Raw genomic sequence first — 22571 nt, 5'->3', positions numbered from 1 at the left:
TGCATATAGAAGGTTCAGGTTGTAATGTAGTCAAGGTTTTAATGAATAAAACTGAGTATTAGACTTCTTTGTTGGAACCAAAGTGCTATGAAATTATTCACATTCATTTACTGATGAGAAAATATTCTGTGTTCTGATTATTTTATGAAAATATTTATTCTTCCTTACTTCAGCAAATCCATATCTAACCTCAGGTTCCGATAAGGCATAATCAGTTACACACCCTCTTTTCAGCATGCATTATAATATCTAAGATGACATTCGATATAATTTTATCAAGAAGCTTTAAATGTTAATATTTACCATCTTTATGCCTAATTAGTGCTACCTCACAAAAGTTTCCTGGCTTGATGCAGTGTGTACCTGACTGAATGCTTCTGCCAGCAGAGCGAAAGGAATGATATAAGGATGTGAATATGCAGCCAAGAATTCAGGAAAGGCAGGGCTCTTTCTGTGAGGGATATTATTGGCTTACACCAAATTTAAGTGACTGCATATTTAAAATGTTAAACAGTAGATTCCTCCAAATGCTGCAGAATATCACATCCCTTCCCTTCATCTTCTAAGGAACATAGAAGTGTCTAAGTAAGAGAAGGTTTGGCAAAAATATAGAAAAACATTATTTACTATTGGAAATCTCTGCAACTTTAAACATTCTAGCTCTAATATCATCTATGAAAAGTATTTTTGTAGGAAAACTCTATCATAGCTAATACTAATATTTTAAAGTAGTAAGATACTTCTCATTTAATGTTGTAAGAAGTGCTTTAGAAGCAGTAATTTTTTTATTGCTTGAACATATAAGGAAAACAGTCTAATGCTTCTCTCTTAATATTTCTTATCTTTGCACTTAAAATATAGGCAGTTCAGAAGGGAAAGGAGACGGGGGGAAGAATTTCCAGTCAACCTCTTCATACATTAAAACCACATTTACCTTATATAAGATGTACAGGTGCAAAACACAGTCTCTTAGACTGCAAGATTAAGTGAAATAATAACAAGAAAAAATCTGAGTCCCTCAAATCTGGCTTTTAATAAAACATGACACACATTTCAGTATTTAAATGGTCAATTATTCTCCTTATGACAATTCAAAATGTCATACTTTGAATTCTAAGACATCTCCATACTGAAATTGTGTGGGATTTCAAAGCCTCTTGTGTTCAAGTCAAGCGCTGCAGCTCAGTCCTGAAATTTTGCCTTCTAGTACAATTTCTTCCAGAGAAGTTAGACTTTCAGGAACTCTCTAACCTGAATGAAGCAAATTTTAGAATCAATGACCTCATTCTAATCTAATTTAGCTCAGAACAACTTTGAAGCCAAAGTTGTTGAAGATATATGAAACTGGCACGAGTAGGATTGAAATCAGGTCCCTTAGCTCTCAGAATTTAAAACTGAGAGCACTGTGATGGTATCCCGCTTGCTTGGCATCTCTGCTCATGTAAGACATGTACTGTTCTTGCAGTAACACTCAGTGAGCTTTCTGCTCCTCACACCATGAGCTACCACACATTTTCAACTTATGATGAGTATATTGTTTCCAAATAGACTTCATTCTCTGTCAAAAACTAAACTGTACTTCTACTAGATTGGTTTCAACATTGCAATAAACAAATAGCTCCTGCAAGCTGTTCCAGAGATAAGGATCTTTTAACTCCTATAATGAAGAAATGAAGTTCTTCATATGTTTGTAAAAGACCATAACACAGCCAAGACAATGTTATATGTCCATGTTTTCAATGCACTTAGTGACAAAGAACAATGTATTAACCCTTTATCCTGCATACACACATTTCTGCTCACACAGCCTGTGCTCTGCAGATTTCAATCAACAACACAGGGACGTTGAAGTATATAAGATCACCGGAGCCTCTCTTGCCATGTGTTTGTTGAGGTTGTTGATCGACAGCTGGCTGAATGAGCCAGCAGTGTGCCCAGGTGGCCAAAAAGGCCAACAGCATCCTGGCTTGTATCAGGAATAATGTGGCCAGCAGGACAAGAGAAGTGATTGTCTCCCTGTGCTCAGCACTGGTGAGGCTGCACCTCAAATCCGGTGTTCAGTTTTGGGCCCCTCACTACAAGAAAGACATTGAGGTGCTGGAGTGAGTTCAGAGAAGGGTGACAAAGCTGGTGAGGAGTCTGGAGCACAAGTCTGATGAGGAGCAGCTGAGGGAACAGGGGCTGTTTAGCCTGGAGAAAAGGAGGCTGAGGGGAGACCTTATCGCTGTCTACAACTACCTGAAAGGAGGTTGTAGCATGGAGGGGGTTGGTCTCTTCTCCCAAGTAGCAAGTGATAGAATGAGATGAAATGGCCTCAAGTTGTGCCAGGGGAGGTTTAGATTGGATATTAGGAAACATTTCTTCACAAAAAGGGTTGTCAGGCATTGGAAAAGGCTGCCCAGGGAAGTGGGGGAGTCACCATCCCTGGAGGTGTTTAAAAAGATGTGTAGATGAGGCCTTAGGGACATGGTTTAGTGTTGCACTTGGCAGTGTTAGGTTAATGTGTGGACTTGATGATTTTAAGGGTCTTTTCCAACCCAAATTATTCTATCATTCTAGGCATATGAGTTTCTTTGATAAAAAATGGGCATCCATCTAGCTATCATGTTTTATAAAAGACCAGAGAAAGCAAACACTAAACTTAAGAACTGCACCTCTGACAAAACACGGACACATTTGCCTTTCCCACCACAGATTCCGCCCACCTCAGATGTCAGCCACCGTCTGTGCAAACAGATACCTCTCACAGGGTGCTCTGGAAAGTGGCTGGAAGCACAATATGTGCATATGCCTGAACTGTTTCCCACCATTGGAAAATCTACTATGTCCTACTTAGAGCAAATTAGAGCAGTATTTAGAGCTATCACACACCTAGATTTCCTTGAATTAATTATCTTTTTCTATGTAGAGATTGTTCCTGGCTGGAACTCTGGAGTTTGAGAGATTTGTGAAGAACTGTAAGAGCAGAAGAAACCCCAGCTCCAGCGCAGGCCACCTCTCCATTGCGTATGTTATGAGTGGGGGTAGGACAGTCCCAGGGACCACTGGCTTTCCTGAGCATGGCTGTGGCAAGTCTCTTCAGACTGGCACTTTGGCAGGCTACAGGTGTGACAGCATTGCCACAAGGAATATATGGGCACTGGTACTGTTTGATTTTCTGACTTTACCTGGAAAGCCTATAGACACCCACAACAAGCCTGTAGCTTCACATCTGCTTCATGCTGGCTGACAAATTATGGGGCCCTTTAAAACCTGCCCTAAGGTCTATTCATTACAATTGCACTGACAAACATCTAACTGAAAATGTAAATAAAAAATACTTTAATATTCCCTCACAATAGAAGACACTTAAATTGGACAAGCAATGGAGACAGCTGGGCCTAATTTGCACACCACAAAAAACATAACTTCATTTGGAGCTTTGTAGGTGATGGTTCAATGTTCACTTCACTGCAACTAACATCACAACTGAAATGGTTTTGAGAAAGAGTTGGTCAACTGGACAATCTAGAACATAAAAAATAAGTCATTATGATCTTTAGGTTTACTGATTGAAAATCCATTTTACTGCCATTTAAAATTTATGATTTCATAAAAGCACTGGCATTTCAAAAAGTGTTTTTCTCTAACATTTTAAGCACTTTTGTTCTTTCGGTGTTATGGAAAATAGAAATGTACCATACGGTCACCTGGTAAATTAGTATTCAGTTATGTCATTAAGGACAGTTTTAATGTGTATGAAGACCTGCACAATATTCAGTCTGCGAAATATGTCTAATTATGGCACAATCTAAGTTTCAAGTAAGCACATTTATGATCTCAGTTATGTCCATTTAACACTGTTGTCATGCATTGTTTCCTGGCCTTTTAAAGAATTAACTGGTCTGCCACACCACCGGCTCCTCACCATCCTCCTGCGCTTCTCACCTCTCCAAACCCCCTCTCAGGCTTTCAGGTCAATGCTACCAGGTCTACATGCCTTGCTCAGTCCCAGTCCCTCTTTGCCAAAGCTCCCAAGCCCAGCTCCTGTCCTTCTCTCTGAATGCCCTTTTCCCAGCCACTCATTGTCTCTCCCAAACTGCTGCTTCTGCTTCTCAGCCCATCTCGGAATCCTCTAACCTACTGCTCAGGAAGCTCCAGTTCTCACCTTCCCAGCTATCTTTATCAGATCTGTTTCCTTCACTTTATCTGTTCTTCTCAAACTGTAGCTCACAGGTTTGTCCTACTTGATCTACCAGTTTTCTCTCCCCTCTTCTTCAGCCTCAGTTTCCATCTCAGCCCCCTGGTTTCCAGGCACCCAATGACATTTTGGTTTGCAGTTCCTAAACTTCCTTCCCTTGTCTGATCATCCTTCTGAAGCCTCCTGATTCCCATTCCAATATGTCTAGTTTATAACCCAAATTTCCTGTCCAAATATAGTTGTATTACAAAAGCTGTGCAGTATCTTAAGAATCTAGCTCTTCCACACTTGAATCTCCATCTACAATGCTTCTTCACCATGTCTGTGTTTCGCATGGCTTGCCTGCTGGGTGCCTGAGTGCTGTCTGGGTGTCCGTCAGCTTTCTCTGCTCACAGTTTCCCTTGTCTCCCATAGAGAGGAGACAGGAGCATTCCAAGGCAAAGGTTTCTCAGACCTTTACCAGAAACATGCAGAAAATATCACATTCCATTTTTAAAAATCAAGTAAAAAAATACCTTAAAGCGCGCAGCTACCAAAATGAGATCAGATCCAAATATTTAAAGTTACAGACATTCAGTAATAATAGATGCTTTTCCCAGAGCTCTTAATCCAGCAGCTGGTTCATGTCTCTGTTGGACTTGTACAATGAAATGACTATCTTCATTTTGTATGCATATATACGTTCTAACCATATATACGTATAAATTTTGGAGACAAGCTTAAAAAGGCAATCTTTTAGCCCTTTTAAGAGCACATGACTGTAATTTTTCCTACATTTCCAGATACTTCACAATTTTCAGACCATTTTCTCAAAACCAATGTCAGGGCCTTGTAAAATCTCAGATGTAATTCAGTGAACAGCTGCTCCTGCAGCTCAGGCCCAGACTGCTTCTCACAGCTGAACAGTTGTTAATATTTATTCGCAGAATCTGTGAAAAGACATGGGTACTCCATACAGAAAGAGATAGAGAACAAATTATTCTCCTCTTTTGGAGAACTCATTATTACTGCATCCAAAATCTCACTCTAACATTGACACCCTTCATTACTCCAAGGCCAAGTGTTTTATATTTACCATTATATCTTTGGCCAAACAGACTTTGTATGTTGCTTAAAATTACAGCTGAGAAATCCTCAGGTCTGGAGAGTTTTTGAAGGGCAGAAACTGAGTAATTTGGGGAGTGGAGAAACCCATTTTTATAGGAGGTATTTAAAACACTTAATTGTATTTTATCAATTAAGGAAATAATGTGTTGCAATACAAGGAAGACTGATGGGGGGATTATGTGCTGGATTCATTTTTGTGGTATTCATGAAAAATTACTTGCTTATAGGTAAGAGAGATTCATGAAAATAAAAAGAATGAGGTAGGACTTTGTAGGTCTACCCATAGCAAATATTTTGTATGTTATGTGTACAAGTAATATATCATTTGTATATTATTCTGTATACTATGTTTCCTATGATGAATTTCAGTAAATAAACACTTTGTTACTACTTCCCATGTATTGATTTGGTCTAGTTTCCTCAAGTTTGTTACTAAGAACAAAATCCTGAACATCCTGAAGTTGATAGAAGTTTTTCTGCTCATCAGGAAGATTAAGTGGGTCAAGGTTTCATCACAGTTGTTTCAGGTAAGTGCATGTAACTGTCTACTTTGACCTGGGTTAAATTTCCTTCCATTCTACATTGTCTTGCTCCTTATTTGTCAGACCACAGTTGCTGCTACTGACATACGAAAATTCACAGTAATTTAATGAACTCTGATGAATTACGTCGTTCAGAACCAATTTGAAAGCAATATTAATAAAAAATACTAGCAAATTTTCTGATCCCAGCCCACAATAGCAGATGACCATTCATGAGAATTAGCAAAGGTGCGCTGGAATAACAATAATAGTAACTGAAAATAAGTTATAACTATCGTACTTCCTTTTCCTCGCTATTCATACCTTGAGCATTGCTGTGAAGGAGCACAAACCATTCATGAGAATTAGTGAAGATGCACTAGCATAAGCATAATAACTGAAAACAAGTTATAACTATTGTACTTTAGACCAACAACATACATGAAGAGTAAGAGAAATAATATTATTCATTTGATTCAGTTCGAAGTGATGGTCCCCAATGCTTTCATATTTAAGTCACACACTACTTCTGGTTACATTGGGAATCATTTCACTTAGTTTCAGTTTTTCTTTCTGACAATGCTGTAACTCCAACATCATGGTGCCAAAAAGCATCATATCCCCACAACAAAAATAAACCTCCATTGATATAAACCACCTCAGTCATTTCAAATTTGTTTAAAATTTAAATGAGTTAACTTTATACACACAAGGTTTTTTGCAGATCAAATGCTTTTTAACCTGCAGCAGCTGGCATAAAACTGGCATAAGTTCTGTATCTTGTGCTCTAGTCAATTCAACAGAAATGTGGTCATGTGCCCACACTTGATCCAGATCAAATTTGCACTCATTGTGATCCAGGAGTACCCAAATCTGGTATTAATGAACATGAAACCATGGCCTTATATGACAGTCCAGCTTTACATATTTTGTAGATTTAATTGACAGGTTTTTCAATAGGCATGTTTTTTCCTTTAACATATCCAAATAGTAACTGTGATGTTCTTTTCTATGTAAATCATTAAATTTAGATTTAAGTAAATTAAAGAAAAAATCAGAAAAAACCATCTCCCATCACAACGAACTTGAGTTCACCTGTGAAGGACTGCAGATATATGATTGCAATCAATTCCAATAGGTAAAATAAACATACAATGGAATGGAAACTAAACAACAGCTCTATATTGAAAGAGTAAAAAAATTACAAATCTTACCTTTTTCACTAACACTTTCACTTTCAATCTCTACATCATCACAACTCGTATACTCTGGAGTGGATGCCAATTCTTCTTCTGAGCTACTTAATGAAACCTGGCGCATTTTACCTCCCTTTTTTGTTTTATGGGGCTTTGGTGGTGGAGGTCTGACTGATTCAGACTGGTCTGAGCTGAGTGAATCATTCCGTAACATTGTCTCCATCTTTTCACGTTTTGTTTTCCGTACAGCAGAATTGGGATCCAAATGGTGTTGTTTCCTTAAAGAATCAGAGCGCCTCATGTCTGGTCTTTCCAGAGGAATTGGACTCCTCCTAGGTGTAGGAGGGCTATGATTTGTGGTCCTCTGACGATTGGGACTTGGTCCCTGAGCCTCTCGAGTTCTTTCCATAGAATATGAACGTTGATTTTCCATGGCAGCTCTGCGCTCAGATACAGATCTTTGTCTTGACGGTCGTTCCATTCTCAGCATAGACATCCGAGAATCTTCCAATTCAGTATTTGCCAATGAGACATCACTATGTCTCCGTTCATGACGTGCTCGGGACACTTCAGCATGGATACGCATTTGTTCCTCATATGGTTGTGGCTTGACTGGATAACGAGCCAAATTAGGATCACTTCGGTATCGTGCCTGATATTCCTCTTCCCTCTGCTGTCTTTCATATTCTTCCCTGTTCTGTGCATCCTCCTCTTCTACCGGATACTCCTTGGAACGCCTGCGACTCCTTCTGTTGGAATCTCTATAATCACCCAGTTCAGGTTCTTCATATAACTGAGGCCCACGCTGCGACCGCCTATCTGAATAATCTGATGGTGACCTGGGCATCGCACTGTCTGATGTAGCATACTGTGAATATTCGTCTCTCTCGTCCCTTTGGTCGTATCTTCTGTTCTGTTCTCTTGATATTGATGGGCTTCTTTTCCTAAATAATCATGACAAGAAAGAAAAAAGACAACTCTGTGAATATTTCTTGTAGCACAAGTATACAGTTAATGCTAATTAAACCACAGAATGATCAGCTGATGGAAAAAAAAAAATCCGTTCATTGCATTGCTTTGTGAAAGTGCTCACACATTTTCTGTACTAAATTAAAGAAAGTAGGTCACGCTACAAATCTGCTTATGGTGCACAGTTTAAATAAAAAACAGCTTTAAAGGAAAAATGCTAATACAACATTATAAAACACAGAATATAAATACTTACACTACTTTGTAGCCATAACTGCTTTACAAGTACCAAAATTTTATAATCCTTTATAATCATTTTACAGCTATAAAACTTGACCATGTACTTCTATGTCATAGGGTTTTATAATCACCATAGAAATTAAGGCAAGATGCATCATTCAGTTAGTTTGATCTCTTAGCAGCCATTATCGCTTAAAAACATACACATCCATTCCCACAAATCTATAGTGTTTGCCAAGGGCAGAAAACAGGACAAACAAAGATCCAATGGCAGGACTTGTCTCAATCAGATGAACTCAGAAAACAAAAGATTTTTTGTGTTGCATGAGAAGGTAAAGAGCTTCAAAGTCCTGCCTGTCTGACTTGACAAACAAATCCTTCCCATCCCTATAGGGATGGCAATGATATTAGTCCATGCATTTGAGCAAGACACAGCGGCCAGATACCAAAATGGAGTTCCTGTAGCACATTAAGCATTGACTCTTTGTCATAGACAACATCTAGCCATAGACAACTTCTGAGGCTTCAGAGGTGGGTGAAAAAAAATTATCAACAGATTTCAGTTATCTCCTGACACTGACAAATGATTGACTGAAGCACATGATTTTATTATATGCAATATTTTAATAGAGGATGTGTCTGGAATATATTATGAATCTTATATGTTCTGTTTCTTTGATACAACATTCTTTGCTACTTGATTAGAAGGGATCAATTCAATAGGGAGTAGTGATTCATAGGGAAAAAACAAGCTGGAGCTTCAGATCCTGCCTTTGTCAATCCTAACAGGGTAAAAAGCATTTTAAATGCTACTTCCAGACATGTCCAGATTCCTACTTAGTTTTTCACCCCAGATGGACTGAAGGAGTTACCTGCAGTAAAGTGGAGCGAAGATCCCAAATGTGGATAAAAGATACTGAGAGGTAGGCCTTCTCTGGGATAAGATATATCAGCTCAAGCTTTAAGTAATGAAAATATGTATGTGAACCTATTTTTGTGTTATCAGCCCTTTCCTGTTATATTTAGTTCTATCTTTATAATTAAGATCCCTTTGAAAATGTTTTCTACCCTCACGAGTGGCCACTGATCCTAAAGGGCAGCCTTGCAGGAAGCAACCAGGAGATCCTGCCTAGTGTGGGACAGGAAAAAGGAGAGCAAACGCACAGCCCTGTTGTTGCCACAGTTGTCTTAGAAAGGATAAGAAAAGGAAAGACTTCAATTTAGTGAAGCAGAGAAGGAAAAAACAGGTTCTCTTTGGTGCCCAGGAAGATAAAAAGGGTTCTGCCTAGCTAGTGGGAGAGAAAATGCTCTTCTCACAGCCAGAAAGGAAAAGTCATCTCTGCCCAGCACAGGAAAACCACAACTGTCTGAGCAGAGTGTGCACAGGGAGGTGACTGGCAAACTTGCATCCTCTCTTGGGTACTATACAGGGTCGTTAAACTGTGCCTGGAAGATTTGGACCCAGTCTTGCCTTGTAAATATTAAAGTACTTTAACCTTACAATGGCATCTGCAAATGGGGAAACTAATTCAACCTTGCAAAAATGCAACTCCTCCTGTGAAGCATGACAAGTAATATAAGCATCATTTGGATGCCTTTTTGCTTATGGTGAAGCTAAGACATTCTATCTGTCTTACTAAAGTGTCATGTTAGTACCAGCACAAATGACAACCTCTGCACGTTTAACAAGAGGTCTATGGATTCTGCTACTGGGGACTCAAGTTGAATTGTTCTAATGTGATGTGAACAGAGTTCCATAAGTCTAAAACCAGAATGGCCAACTGACAATTAGGACAATCAGAACCTAGACAGTTTGCAAAGACATAGTAATTTTCACTAAGACAACAGAGATTAGATGTAGAAACTTACTTTAAGAAAGATAAATATTTTTATTTTAAATACTTCAGCTGATAAAAAATATGCCTTATCCTAAAATAAGTTGTTCCAATAGCAAATTACCTAAATCACTAAAGCACATCATCTGAGGAACTGGCACAAGATTTACTAAAAAGTCCACTGTTTTCTCTAGCATGAACTATGTTAATGAGAGGAGGATGTGCCAATTTAGCATTATATTTTTATACCTCTTACACAAACATTTTCTAACCTTGTCTGTTATATTTACCACAAGCAGTCATTGCCTTTCCTTCATTTTGTTGCTAAGACATGAATATCAGAACACCACCTATGTCTGACAGTAATGTAAAGATCAGCTGGTTCCTCAATCTATTCCAGCCTTTCATGAAGGAGAAAGCTTTACACAGGTGCCCAGCGTGTGGGAGCTACTAGACCACATGCAAGAATAACGACCTTCCTGAAAACACAACCTTTTTCTTCAGAGAAAGCAGCCTAATAGATGAAAGTAAATAATTTAATGCCTGGCCTATGTTGATTGGCACTATCAAACTCCCTTTCTAATTAATTTCATCCCTGCTGAAGGGATCTAACTTCACTACTGGGATCAAATGCCAGAAGTTGTAAGCCTATCCATCAGAAATAAATTAACTGTACCTGTACACTTGATCGACCAGAAGCCTCGCTGGCAGGAGAGGGCTCATCCTGCCCAGCAGCCACCATGGCACTTAGTCCAGCCTGGCATTCTCTTTACTAGTCACCACACTACAATTAGTCTCCCTTTAGCATTAATCATTTTTTTTCATTTTAAAAATACCTGCTACAAACGCAGTTGTACCATGTATGCTATACATTTTGAACCAGTGTTATCAAATCATGGTAGGAGGAGCAGTACTTGTGAAAACATGGCCAGTCACTACTATTAAAAATCTGCTGTTATTTTTAGCTCACAACCTAATTCTCACTCACCTTCATGAGCCTTTGCCTAATCCATTTCTCACCAATAACTACCTTAAAGATACACCAATAAAAGCCTTTCCTCGTGTACTTGCAGCTAAATACACCATGGAAAATGGCTACTCCCACCTTTCCAAGACTTTCCTGGAACATTAAAAGTTAAGAGAAGTTTAAATCTATGTCAACAGCTGTGATACGCACCCTCCAGCTGCCAGCTCAACTAAGCACTATATATCTCTTGTCAGAAGGATTACCACCTTTTCTGCAAAGGCCACCACAGCACTGAAAAATCCTCCAGGCCACTGTGTTTACTGCTTCTTTGAAACAATAACAAAATAAAATCTCTATTATGGTTAGAAAACTCTAGAAACTGCACAAATCTCTTAGTCAGGCACATTCTATGCTTTTTTTTTCATATAGAAACCGGAAATTATTTTCTACTAATTTTCACCATGTTTTTAATTGCGATTTATCAATACGTGATATTTTAATACACATCTCTTAACCTTACACTGAAGGAAACCTTATTTTCAGTGCACTACAGGTATCGCTATGTTAATGTTTAAGGCTGGACTGGCAATTAAACAGAGGACAGATGCTCTCTATTAACCCTTTACTTCCCCTGAAGGGAAAAGGAGAGAGGAAAAGGGACAGAGACTTGTGGTTTGAAAAATTAAAACAGCTTTAAAAAAAAAGTAACAATGAAAAAGAGTGTAACGACGTTAATACTATTACTAATAATACTACTACTAAAATAAAAGAAATCATGAAATACATACAAAAACAATATTGAGCTCCCCCATAAGGATCACGGAATCACAGACCTCTGCAGAGCAGGTGCTGGGAAGTCCCAGACTGCACTCAGCAGCAGATGGGAACTGGATTCAGGAACACATGGATCGGGATCAGAGGCAGAAGAATAGGCAGAGTCCCTCACAAACACCAGCCGTAGTCCCTCAGCTTTACACTGAGTATGACGTGTATGGGATGGAATACATTGTCAGTCAGGTTTTGGTCACTGCTCTGTCTGCTCCTCCCCACAGCTTCGACCCTTCTACATCTTTTCACTTGTGGAGTATAGGAGATTTAGCAGTGACCTTGGTTCCTATAGGGATAAGTATAAACACAGGCCTTTCTGCACACCATTCCTACCATTACTTTGGTAACAACTGTAAACATCAAGTGTTCTCAATTCTAGGAGTAGATATCAACTGAAAAATATACTTAGTTTCAGAAAGTTCAGTTACTTAGAAGAAACTTAACCGAACGGAAAATTACTGATAGGAGAATTGGTTCTGTCTTAGTCGAAACAGGACACACCAGTACTATGAAAAGCAAACAGCTGGACTGTAATCTGACTTCCTGCTCATAAAGTTAAATTATTCAACTCCTCCACACTACAATAGGAAGTAAGTATTGAAAAAAATGGCATAGAAGAACATGACAGCTATTCTGCTTTGATGGCTCTGATTTCAGTAATGGAACTAAATAGGTTGAAAGTCTTTGACATTCCTTTATATTCTTCCTTGAAAAGAAAACACTGTTCTGCTTTGATTTAGATTTTTTAAAAATTAACCCAAGGAAATTTTAAATGTAAGTTTCCATCAAATTTTAGAAGCCATGGATATGAAAACACTCTGTAGAGTATGTGAAGTATTTACATCATAGGCAAAACTGTAATACTGTAATATTTTCTTCTCTGTTCCCTATAAACTAGCAAGGAATAAAATTGACTGGAAAATTAAAACTTAAAATATTTCTCGTGCACATATTGTAATTTTGCTTAACTCTTTTCAAAATGTGATCCTTTCAGTACCTGAAATAATAATTCAGAGTAGGTAAAAATTAATATTTCACACTGAAATTCCCTCATGAAAGTCATGCAAGAGATAAGGCTTCTTGTTAAAGACCTCACCGAATACACTGAGGACAGCTTTGTCTCTCCTTCACTATATGGCTCCTGTCAGAAAAACAGCATTTTTTGGTTCCTGAGTGATCATAAAAGAATAATTCTGCTATTCTAAACTTTTATACTTCTGTGTGTTATATTTAACAGACAGCCACTGGTTTGAAAAGAACAGTGACAGGGAGCAGATAAAACATTATCAAGACCCCACGCAGAAAGGTTCCTTGGCTGCATGAAGGTGAGCTAAACACTCTTGGGACTTTGCAACCAAAACTGCCTGAGTGCCATGAGCCCAGAAAACTTGCTGTGCAAAATTAAGACCTGGCTGCCTTTCTCAGGGAGGGTCCTACTCTCTCACTGTTAGGTGCTCTTCTGAAAGCACCTCCAACAACTTCCTTTACCATACTGAAAAATCTGCAAAATGTTTACCTATTTTTTGGCAATGTTTTTAAGAGACTAGCTGGTATTGATTTAACTTCTTTTCTCATTCTCTGCTTATAACTTTTGCTTTTGCTGAGTCACATTGTGCAGGAAAAATCATTTCACACATTCTCCAAAGCAGTTATGGTTCCAGCTTATTGAAAAAAAAGCTTTTTCTGACTTCTGAGAAGTCCCAGTTTCTACCAAGATCTCTTTTTGCAGTTCTCCAATGCTGTCGTTTTATAATAAATTAATCTTCTGATCTGTCTGTTCCCCTCTCCTTGGCTTCTCACCCCCTCCCGTTCAAAAAAGAAAGAACATAAGCAACCAATGCACAATTTGCAAGCTAATTCATTTAAACAGCCTACTCTGACAAAAAGAAAAGGTATTTATTGTATTTCTTGACCACTACAGTTTTAAACAGGCTGCCCTGAAGTACATCTAACACTCAGATATCTAAGCAATTCACCCAATATAGTTCATCTGAGACATTATTTCATTTCTCTTTTCAGCCATGACTTACAAATTTTATTTTATAGCAACCATATTGCAAATCATTTAAAATACCTTCCAGCTAAATATCTCCAAACAATAATGAATTAAGTTTACAATGATGATTACAAAATATACCAAACCATGAGAGTGATACTGCAGATGTTGATCACTATTAGACTTTATCTGAAAAAATAAATTCTCCGATTGCAGGCTGGTACCAATAGCATGATAGGAAACCTGCAGTAACAAAACATTAAAATAACTAAATTCACCACTGATAACAACTTTGCTTTGAACTTGACATGATTGGATGGCATTTAAAACAATACAATTACTTCAGAATCACGTTTTCTGTACAAGCAATTCAGCAAAAAAATCATCATTGCAGCTTTCAAGGTATAATTTCACTTGCTGTGGAAAAAAGAGTTATCACATGGAAAAAACGAGGAACTGCTGAACAAAACTAGTGGTTTTAAGTATCCCTTGCTAATCTTCATATGTTTAGGTAATAATTTTATTTCACAGTTTTTTATTACATCAAGAATATCACAGATAAAAAATGGAACTACCAGTAGAAATAGCTTTGTCCTCCCTTATTTTGACTGACTTTTCAGTAGCCCTTATGTCATATAATTTTAGAGAACTGCAAAGAGAGAAATAAAATAACTATATTTTAATCTTAGTTCATTCAGCTACATTGATGAATGCTTTCCTTTTAGATTAAACAACCTGAGATTTTTCTTTATTTCTACTATTGAACATTTTCAAAATGGATAGTTTGCTAATTATTTCCACTTAATATATAAACAAGAAATATATCACCTACTTTTTCATTAAAATTTTTTGTGAAAAAAGTTAGTCATAAAAACAATGCTAAACGGTTTAAATAATTTTCAATAATAACTGATCAGAATGTGCATTCTAGTTTTCTGTCTCAGTACTGACACCAGGGAAGTAATTTGCAGAAGGATGGATCGAAATTAGTTTAAAACACGGGATGTTAAAAGAAGAGTAGGTCACAGAAACATTATAAGAATGAGTTAATACAATACTGAACTCTAACTAAAAAGGACTTTGAATAATATAAAATACAAGAAAATTCCAGAATTCTGCATATACTATTTTTATGAAAATAAATACAACTTTTCAATACATATTTTTGTCACAAAAAATCATACAATTTAAAATACTAATTTAAAGAAAAGCACAAACTTTATTAAAGATAGTATTCACAAATATCTGAAGCACAATAAAGTTTTTCAGTACTTCTACAGAGCTTTTTTTTGCTAAAAGTAAAATATACCTTCTTAATAATTCTCAAAAAGAACAAAAAGTGCCGAGCATTACACATTGTTTTCACACAACACATTCAGCATCTTTCTTCCCTGTTTTACCTTTTGATCAGCCACTGCACATCTGGGAAGGAGGAAGCCTCGGGTTCATGAGAATACATCAATTTCTGTGCTGGCTAGGTCTTTCATTTAATCCTCTAGGTTCAGTGAAATCATATGAATAGTCTCTTAATTTTGAGACACAATTTTTTAGATATATTTTACAATCCCTTCCCTTCCCCCAGAATGTAATTACAAAATATAAGGCATCTAGGAACCAAAAAAAACCACCAAAAATGAAACAAAAAAAAAAGTCTAGTATACGAAACTACAGCAATTCAAGTCAGAGAGCTGGCCCAATGGGAAGCTATTGAGAGCATGAGAGGAGTGTTATGGTTTAATGCTGTTACCATGTGCTGTATATAGCTGGAGGTCAAGTAAGAATTTGCCCTATAAGGAGGATTATGGTACTTAGCTGATTAGTGCCTTGCTACAGTACTATTGCCTACAAATGTACATGCACAGCGTTTAATTTTAACTATTTTTAAAATTCTGTAGTTCCCGTATTTCACATTTTGTGTTACTAGGTCCAGCCTCTTCTTTGTGTTAGGTCTCCAATGAAATTATATATTATCCATTATTCTTAGTTTGTAACAAGACAAATTTTGACATAGTTTTCAACCATTAGGTTAAAGTAATTGTAGCATGTACTTCAGTCTGATGTGCTAAACATACTGTAGAACCGAAAATACTTTTTTTTTTACATTTCATTTAAAAAAGAACAGTGAAAATCAATGAACTAATTATCTCTAGAGAGAGACATCAGAACTCGCTTTCAAAATATGGTGAGAATGTGAAAATAACAGAAAGCAAATGTGTAGACAATCTCGTTTGTATTAAACAACTATAAAATAATTATAAACACATTTTTGCACAATTTCACAAGTAAGGTATATTCTATCTATGCAAGGTAGCTTGCAGACAAAAGCACCATACTCCAGGCAAATGCAACTATAATAAATCTAAGCCGTGATAAAGTGGCATTACATGGGAAAAATATAGACTTAGCAGGTCTTCTCCACCTCAATAATAGTGAGTTCATACTCCTAGAAACGGCATTCTGACACCAAAGTTTTTTCTCTAAGCCATCACAGAGAATATAATACACTTCATCTATACATCATTGCCTCTAATTTTGAGTCTAATATTTTTAAAGTGTTTCAGTTTCTTACCACAGAGATCATTGAGCAGGTTCTTTTCCCAGCAGTTAAAAGTATCCTGGTTTTACAAAGGAAACCCTTTAGTCTGATGAAGAGGAAAATTTTCTTTCAAGAAACACTCCATTATTACTAGGATATTAAAACCATTAAATAAAAAAATAGCTACTTCAACAATGATCAAACAGTAAGGAAATATCAGCAACATGGACTGTCCTATGAGAATTGTTCTTCCTAATAACATCTCTGCAGGGTACTTTGGATTATCGAACTCCTAAAACTTTGACTTTACTAATGAATGTGAGTCAGTGTATCTTTTCTTTTTTTCCTCTCTTTCTTGTATCCACAATTATACTATATATGTGATATCATAAAACATACTTTAGCTTTAAAGTATCTCTATGGTTCATATTTCAGTCTGGAAGAGATGAAATAGATCGCACTGAGCTGTTTTGATGCCTCCATAAAAGAGCAAGCAAAAAATAACTGCTGTGAAAATGTCCAGTTTCCTCAGTAATGTGAGGTAAAGGCCCATTATGAAATCCAGTGCATTAAATCAGTGACGCCTCATGAATGAATGGTGGGTTGTGCTTCTCCAAGAAAAAGCTGGCAGGCTAAATGTGTTCATGTCAGGAACATCAGCTGGACCACTATGAAATGAGACAGGTGCATTCAACAACTCTTGGAAATTACCATGATACATAAAACTTTAAATTTCCAATTCAACTGTCATTCTCAACATGCTCTTGAGACAGGATTAAATGTGTGTATTTCTAAAGGAGCATCTAACTCTATTCAACATAGAAGCGGAACACAACTTTACAGAAAAAATTATTTCATAGATTCATAGAATAGTTTGGTTGGAAAGGACCTTCAAAGGTCATCTAGTCCAACCCCCTGCAATGAGCAGGGACATCTGCAACTAGATCAGGTTGCTCAGAGCCCCATCCAGCCTGGCCTTGAATGTCTCCAGGGATGGGGCATCTACCACCTCTCCGGGCAACCTGGGCCAGTGTTTCACCATGCTCATGGGTAAAAAATTTCCTCCTCGTGTCTAGCCTGAATATCCCCTCCTTTAGTTTAATACCATTACCCCTTGTCCTGTTGCAACAAGCCCTACTACAATGTCTGTCCCCATCTTTCTTATAAGCCCCTTTTAAGAACTGAAAGGCTGCAATAGTCTCCCCAAAGCCTTCTCTTCTCCACGATGAACAACCCTAACTCTCTCAGCCTGTCCTCACAGGAGAGCTCTGATCATCTTAGTGGCCTCCTCTGGACCCTCTCCAATAGATCCATGTCTTTCCTGTACTGAGGGCTCCAGAGCTGGACACAGGACTCCAGGTGGGGTCTCACCAGAGCAGAGCAGAGGGGCAGAATCACCTCCCTCGACCTGCTGGCCATGCTACTTTTGATGCAGCCCCAGATACAATTGACCTTCTGGGCTGCAAGTGCACATTGCCGGCTCATTTCCAGTTTCTCATCCACCAGTATCCCCAAGTACATCTTGGCAGAGCTGCTCTTAATCCCTTCCTCCCCCAGCCTGTATTGATACTGGGGGTTGCCCCAGCCCAGGTGCAGGACCTTGCAGTTGACCTGTTGAACCTCATGAGGCTCACATGGGCCCACTTCTTGAGCTTGTCCAGGTCCTTCTGGATGGGATCCCATCCCTCAGGTGTGTCAACTGCACCACTCAGTTTGGTGTCATCTGCAAACTTGCTGAGGGTGCACATGATCCCACTGTCTACATCATGGATGAAGATATTAAATAGCTGGCTGTCTCAAATCACCTCCCTGATCTCCATGTGCCTTAGCACAGCTTCTAGGAGGATCTGTTCCACGATCTTCCCAGGCACAGAGGTGAGGCTGACAGGTCAGTAGTTCCCTGGTTCCTCCTTTCTAACTTTTTAAAAAATGAGTACAATGAAAATACTGACCTTTTCTAGCAGGAAGCAAACCAATGTTGATTAGTCGTTGCAGAGCTACTAGAAACACAACAGCCATGAAGAAAATTCACTGAAATATATAACTATGTCTCCTCCAAGAAGGTCATGTGGGAATCAAAGGCAGTTCAAAACGAAACAACTAAAATAAAACCAGTCTTGTAAACAAGCCCTGAGGTCTATTCTGAATCCTACTGCAATGAAGATAGACTTAATTACTCTAGCCTTACTTGAAAAAGGTTTTTTTTATTCCACAGGAGAAATGAATGTTCATTTTGTAACTCCATGTGTATACAAACACCCCAACTAATTGATGCTTTACAGTTCCTGTCACCAGCATAAGCTGCATTACCTAAGAGACTAGTTTTCAGTGGGATTCTCCAAAGTCAAGATACAAATTATGAAATTCTGACTGAAGTTCAAGGCTACACATTAGAAGATTTTGGACCTCACCTTGGTCTCTTCTTCCATCAACAATAGCATTTCTAGAAAAGGTATGAGAACTAATATAAAGAAGGCCAACTAGACTCAATTGGCAAAAAGCTGAGAAACACTGAGAGGGAATTTTCAAAGTCATACAAGTTCTCAGCACCTTTGATAACACAAGAATATTATGAAAATTACAGACTACTTTCAATAACTCAGTCAAGCAGAATGTGAACAGTCAGCTAATAAAACACAGTAAAGGAACAGGAAAAAAGTAATTAAGGAAAGCGATGATTTAAAATATTTTGTGAAGACATTCATGAAAGCTTTTAGAGATTAGTGATGACTTCATCACTCTCAGTACTGTTATTGTCAGATTGTTGGGATCGGTAGTATTTTTTAAGTTAACCTTTCATTGTTGAGCTAAGCAACAAGAAAGTTTAAATGTATGCTCACTGAAGCACTTTTTAAGCATGAGAGCAAATGGATGTCAGGCTGGGAAGCCATGCTCACTTTGCAAGAGACTAAAAAAGACATTCAGGATACTTGAGTTGATGAAGCAGAAAGCGAAGATCAAGTTTTTGTAATTTTACAGGAGAAAAGCAATCAAAATAGTTGGACAGATTTGACTTTTACAATTGCCAAAGGATATTTGAAGGTATGTAGCAGTTTTGAAATGCATATCCAGGTGAACACAAATCAGTTACAAGAAAAATAGATTCATATGTAATAATGAGAGATGGATAACCACAGTCACATAGTCTGATGTCCTTCCTCCAGAGATTTTTTTTTCCCAAAGATTAGATTAATGCCAGATACAAGTAAAACTTTGCTGAGAAGGAAAAACATATCAAATTTGGACTTACTGTGGCAACAAGCTTATTTATCTTCATCATTAGGGTGATATTTCTCAAAGCAATGGATTAGATTATTTGGGTTTATATGGATGATATGCTATTAATAGCAAAACCTGGAGAATGTTTACCTTTCCATTATCCAGCCATTTCCCTGTAGCAAGGTGAGAAAAACCAATGGTACCCAGCTGGAATTTTGGGTTTGATTTATAAAGAAGTAGAAATTTGGGGCAGGGAGGGAAAGGCAAATGAGGAAAGTGGATAATTATAGCCATGTTGGAAAATTATTGCTGCAGATATAAACACTTAAAATACAGATAAAATCTTGAGAGAATTACCATCGTCAATACCTCATAGAAAAAAATGAGTTTCTAAAAGCTAGTTTTGTGAGAAGTGGACAGAAAGATATTACTGTGCTAGAGGTTATAGATACTTCTTCAGCCCTTTTTTGCTTTTTTAGACTAGTTTATAAATACCTTCAATAATGCATTAGAGACTATTTCTGAATGGAGAATTCAAGCGCAGTTGCTGATCAATAGTGTAAAGGCTAAAAATTGACATTAATGATACAGAAGCATTTTCTAGCTAGCATTTGCCCAATATTAACAAAATATTTGGCATATGAAGAAAAATTTGAGTTCAGCAAAAACTTGAGAAGAAAAGGTATTAGATCAGTTTAACTGAAAGTAGAAACTGTACCTATGACTTCAAAAGGATATTCTCTGTTATAAAACCAGAAGAGTAAAGCACAAATTTCTTTTGGAAAAGAGAGGAACTTTATGACTTTTTTTCTCTTTTTCAGTCATTTAAACTAACAGGGAAACATTTTATGTACGCTTTATGCTGTATTTACCTGCTTTACCTTGCTGATTGTTTATTCTGCACTAGGACTGTTCTTGTGCCTTGTGACAACTCTGTTCCACCAGACAGTTTAACCACACACGTCCCTAGAGACATTTAGAGACAAGTGGTTCACCTCCTCCACTTTGACAGGCACTGTAGCCACCTTATTCTATGCGTACTTTTGCCATAGCTCTTCCTTAAAGCACTGGCTTAAAGGAGTGTCAAGCAGAAATTTTTTACGCTACTGGAAGAAATACCAGAAAAAGAAGTCAAACTTCTAAAGTCATTAGGAATAACACATTTCTGCAAGACAGCAAACTTAACATAGAAAACACGTTCATAGCCAAGAGATCCAAAATTTTTCCAGATATTCTGAAATCTCTTTCTCAAGAATCATCAAATATACAGGCTTCCAGGCAAAGGCTGGCCCAGCAAAATACTTGAGGACTTTGCAAGGCTGGCAAAGACTAGCAATTACATAATTCAACTTAATACAAAATAATGTTTTCTCTCTTCCTCAACAAGCTGCCTCAAGAGAACGCTTCCTGATTCAAAAGCCATTTTCAGGTCAGGTCATTCTAACACTGGTAGAACCATGTTGTCTCAATGCCTGCAAACAGTACTTTTTTAGTTCAAAAATTCTGGATTTAAAAAAAAGAGTCTTTCACTTATATAGGAACCTGCACTTGACATTACAGTCCCAGATTATCAGAGATAATGGATCTATTCATCACATAAAATAAAATTATTAAAGATGGTAACAGAAACATTGAAGTGATTGGCATTTTATGCAAATTATGTATAATCATAGGGACTAACATAGGAGCCTATAAATATTGCAATAACCTGGACTGGGGTCTCGATCAGGACTACTCTGTTAGAGTCTTAAGAATACAGGGGAGCTGCAAGCAACAGAGATATGCATTTCAATGAAGCGGACTAAAAGACGTTCATTAATTGTTTTATTTGGAAGTTGTATGACTTGCAATCAGTGTTTTGCACTAGTTGATACGATGGGCAAAGAAGCTCATGAAGGAATGAAGAATGGGATAAATGCTAAATATAATGAAGTTGTACTTAAAATGATAATCAAATTTTGTTTAATAAAATTTGACAAAAGATAAGTCTGTAAATCTACATTACAGTTTTACAAATACTGCCAACAGAAACAATACAAAAAAAAAATTAGTACTAAGAGAGACAGATACAAAATAAAATGCAGTCCAGGATACTTCTAATCTGAGTTTCTGTCACTTTACATTTTCTGTAATAGCAATGCTTGTGGGAAACAAGAAAGGAGTGTTGTACATTGCTCCTGTACACTATTTATTTTCCTGCACATATGCCCAGAAATATTGCTGCTTTCAAGATGTTTCTTATATATGTATATATAACATTTTTTTTAGTTACTCTTCCTGAATCCATGCATATTCCTGTTCTTTGTCATCAAAACTACTTTGTGACCATGGCAAAATCACAACCTTATCAACACCAGGGATCCAGTACCTATATATTCCTATACCACCTTTTAACAAGAGGCATGTAGCTATCAGGCACAGCGCCATGATCGTGCCCAACTGTAAATCAGATGTCTTCCATTAGAGAATCTGTTTGCATCAAGCCTTCCAACAAAACATATTTTTAAAGCACTTATCTTCAGAGCCTTTTTCTGAGAGATCTTTTCAGGTCATCTTTTATGACACTCCATTATGAGGGTAGGAACAAAAAAGCATATTTTGTATCTCTTCATATGAACTGGAGTTATGGAGGCTATTCTCAAGTAATGGTTCAAGATCAGCATGGGAGATAAAATTGCAATGCACTGCTATCAGGAGTGTATAAAAAGCAAATAGCAAGATTAAAAAAAGACAATTTAAATTAGAAGATTCCCAGATTTCTTGGTTTGAGGTGACCCGTACATTTTTCTTACAGTAAGTGGTACACTAAGGAATAGTGGTACAATTACTCTACAATTATTAACAATTACTTTTAGAGTTGAAATGATTTAACGTGCTAGCTTCACCATTCTTACACAATATTGTGTTGCAGATTGCGGAGTGGAATGTGCCTAGCTTTGAAGTGCAGGGTGAAATCACAAGTATGAGAAAACCCAAG

General features: G+C 37.4%; 1 protein-coding gene across 41 annotated transcripts in view; it reads right to left on the bottom strand.

The window, feature by feature from the left end:
- Positions 1–22571, bottom strand: part of RIMS2 (regulating synaptic membrane exocytosis 2) — a 479246-nt gene that overhangs the window by 271133 nt on the left and 185542 nt on the right. For all 41 annotated transcript variants that reach the window (XM_065627842.1, XM_065627852.1, XM_065627847.1 and 38 more), the window contains one exon: positions 7023–7948. In XM_065627842.1, coding sequence (XP_065483914.1) covers positions 7023–7948 — 926 coding nt within the window. The remainder of the gene's footprint in view (positions 1–7022; positions 7949–22571) is intronic.

Source organism: Caloenas nicobarica, chromosome 2 (genome assembly GCF_036013445.1).
Source record: "Caloenas nicobarica isolate bCalNic1 chromosome 2, bCalNic1.hap1, whole genome shotgun sequence".
Taxonomy (NCBI): domain Eukaryota; kingdom Metazoa; phylum Chordata; class Aves; order Columbiformes; family Columbidae; genus Caloenas; species Caloenas nicobarica.
This window is presented reverse-complemented; position numbering and strand designations above follow the sequence as displayed.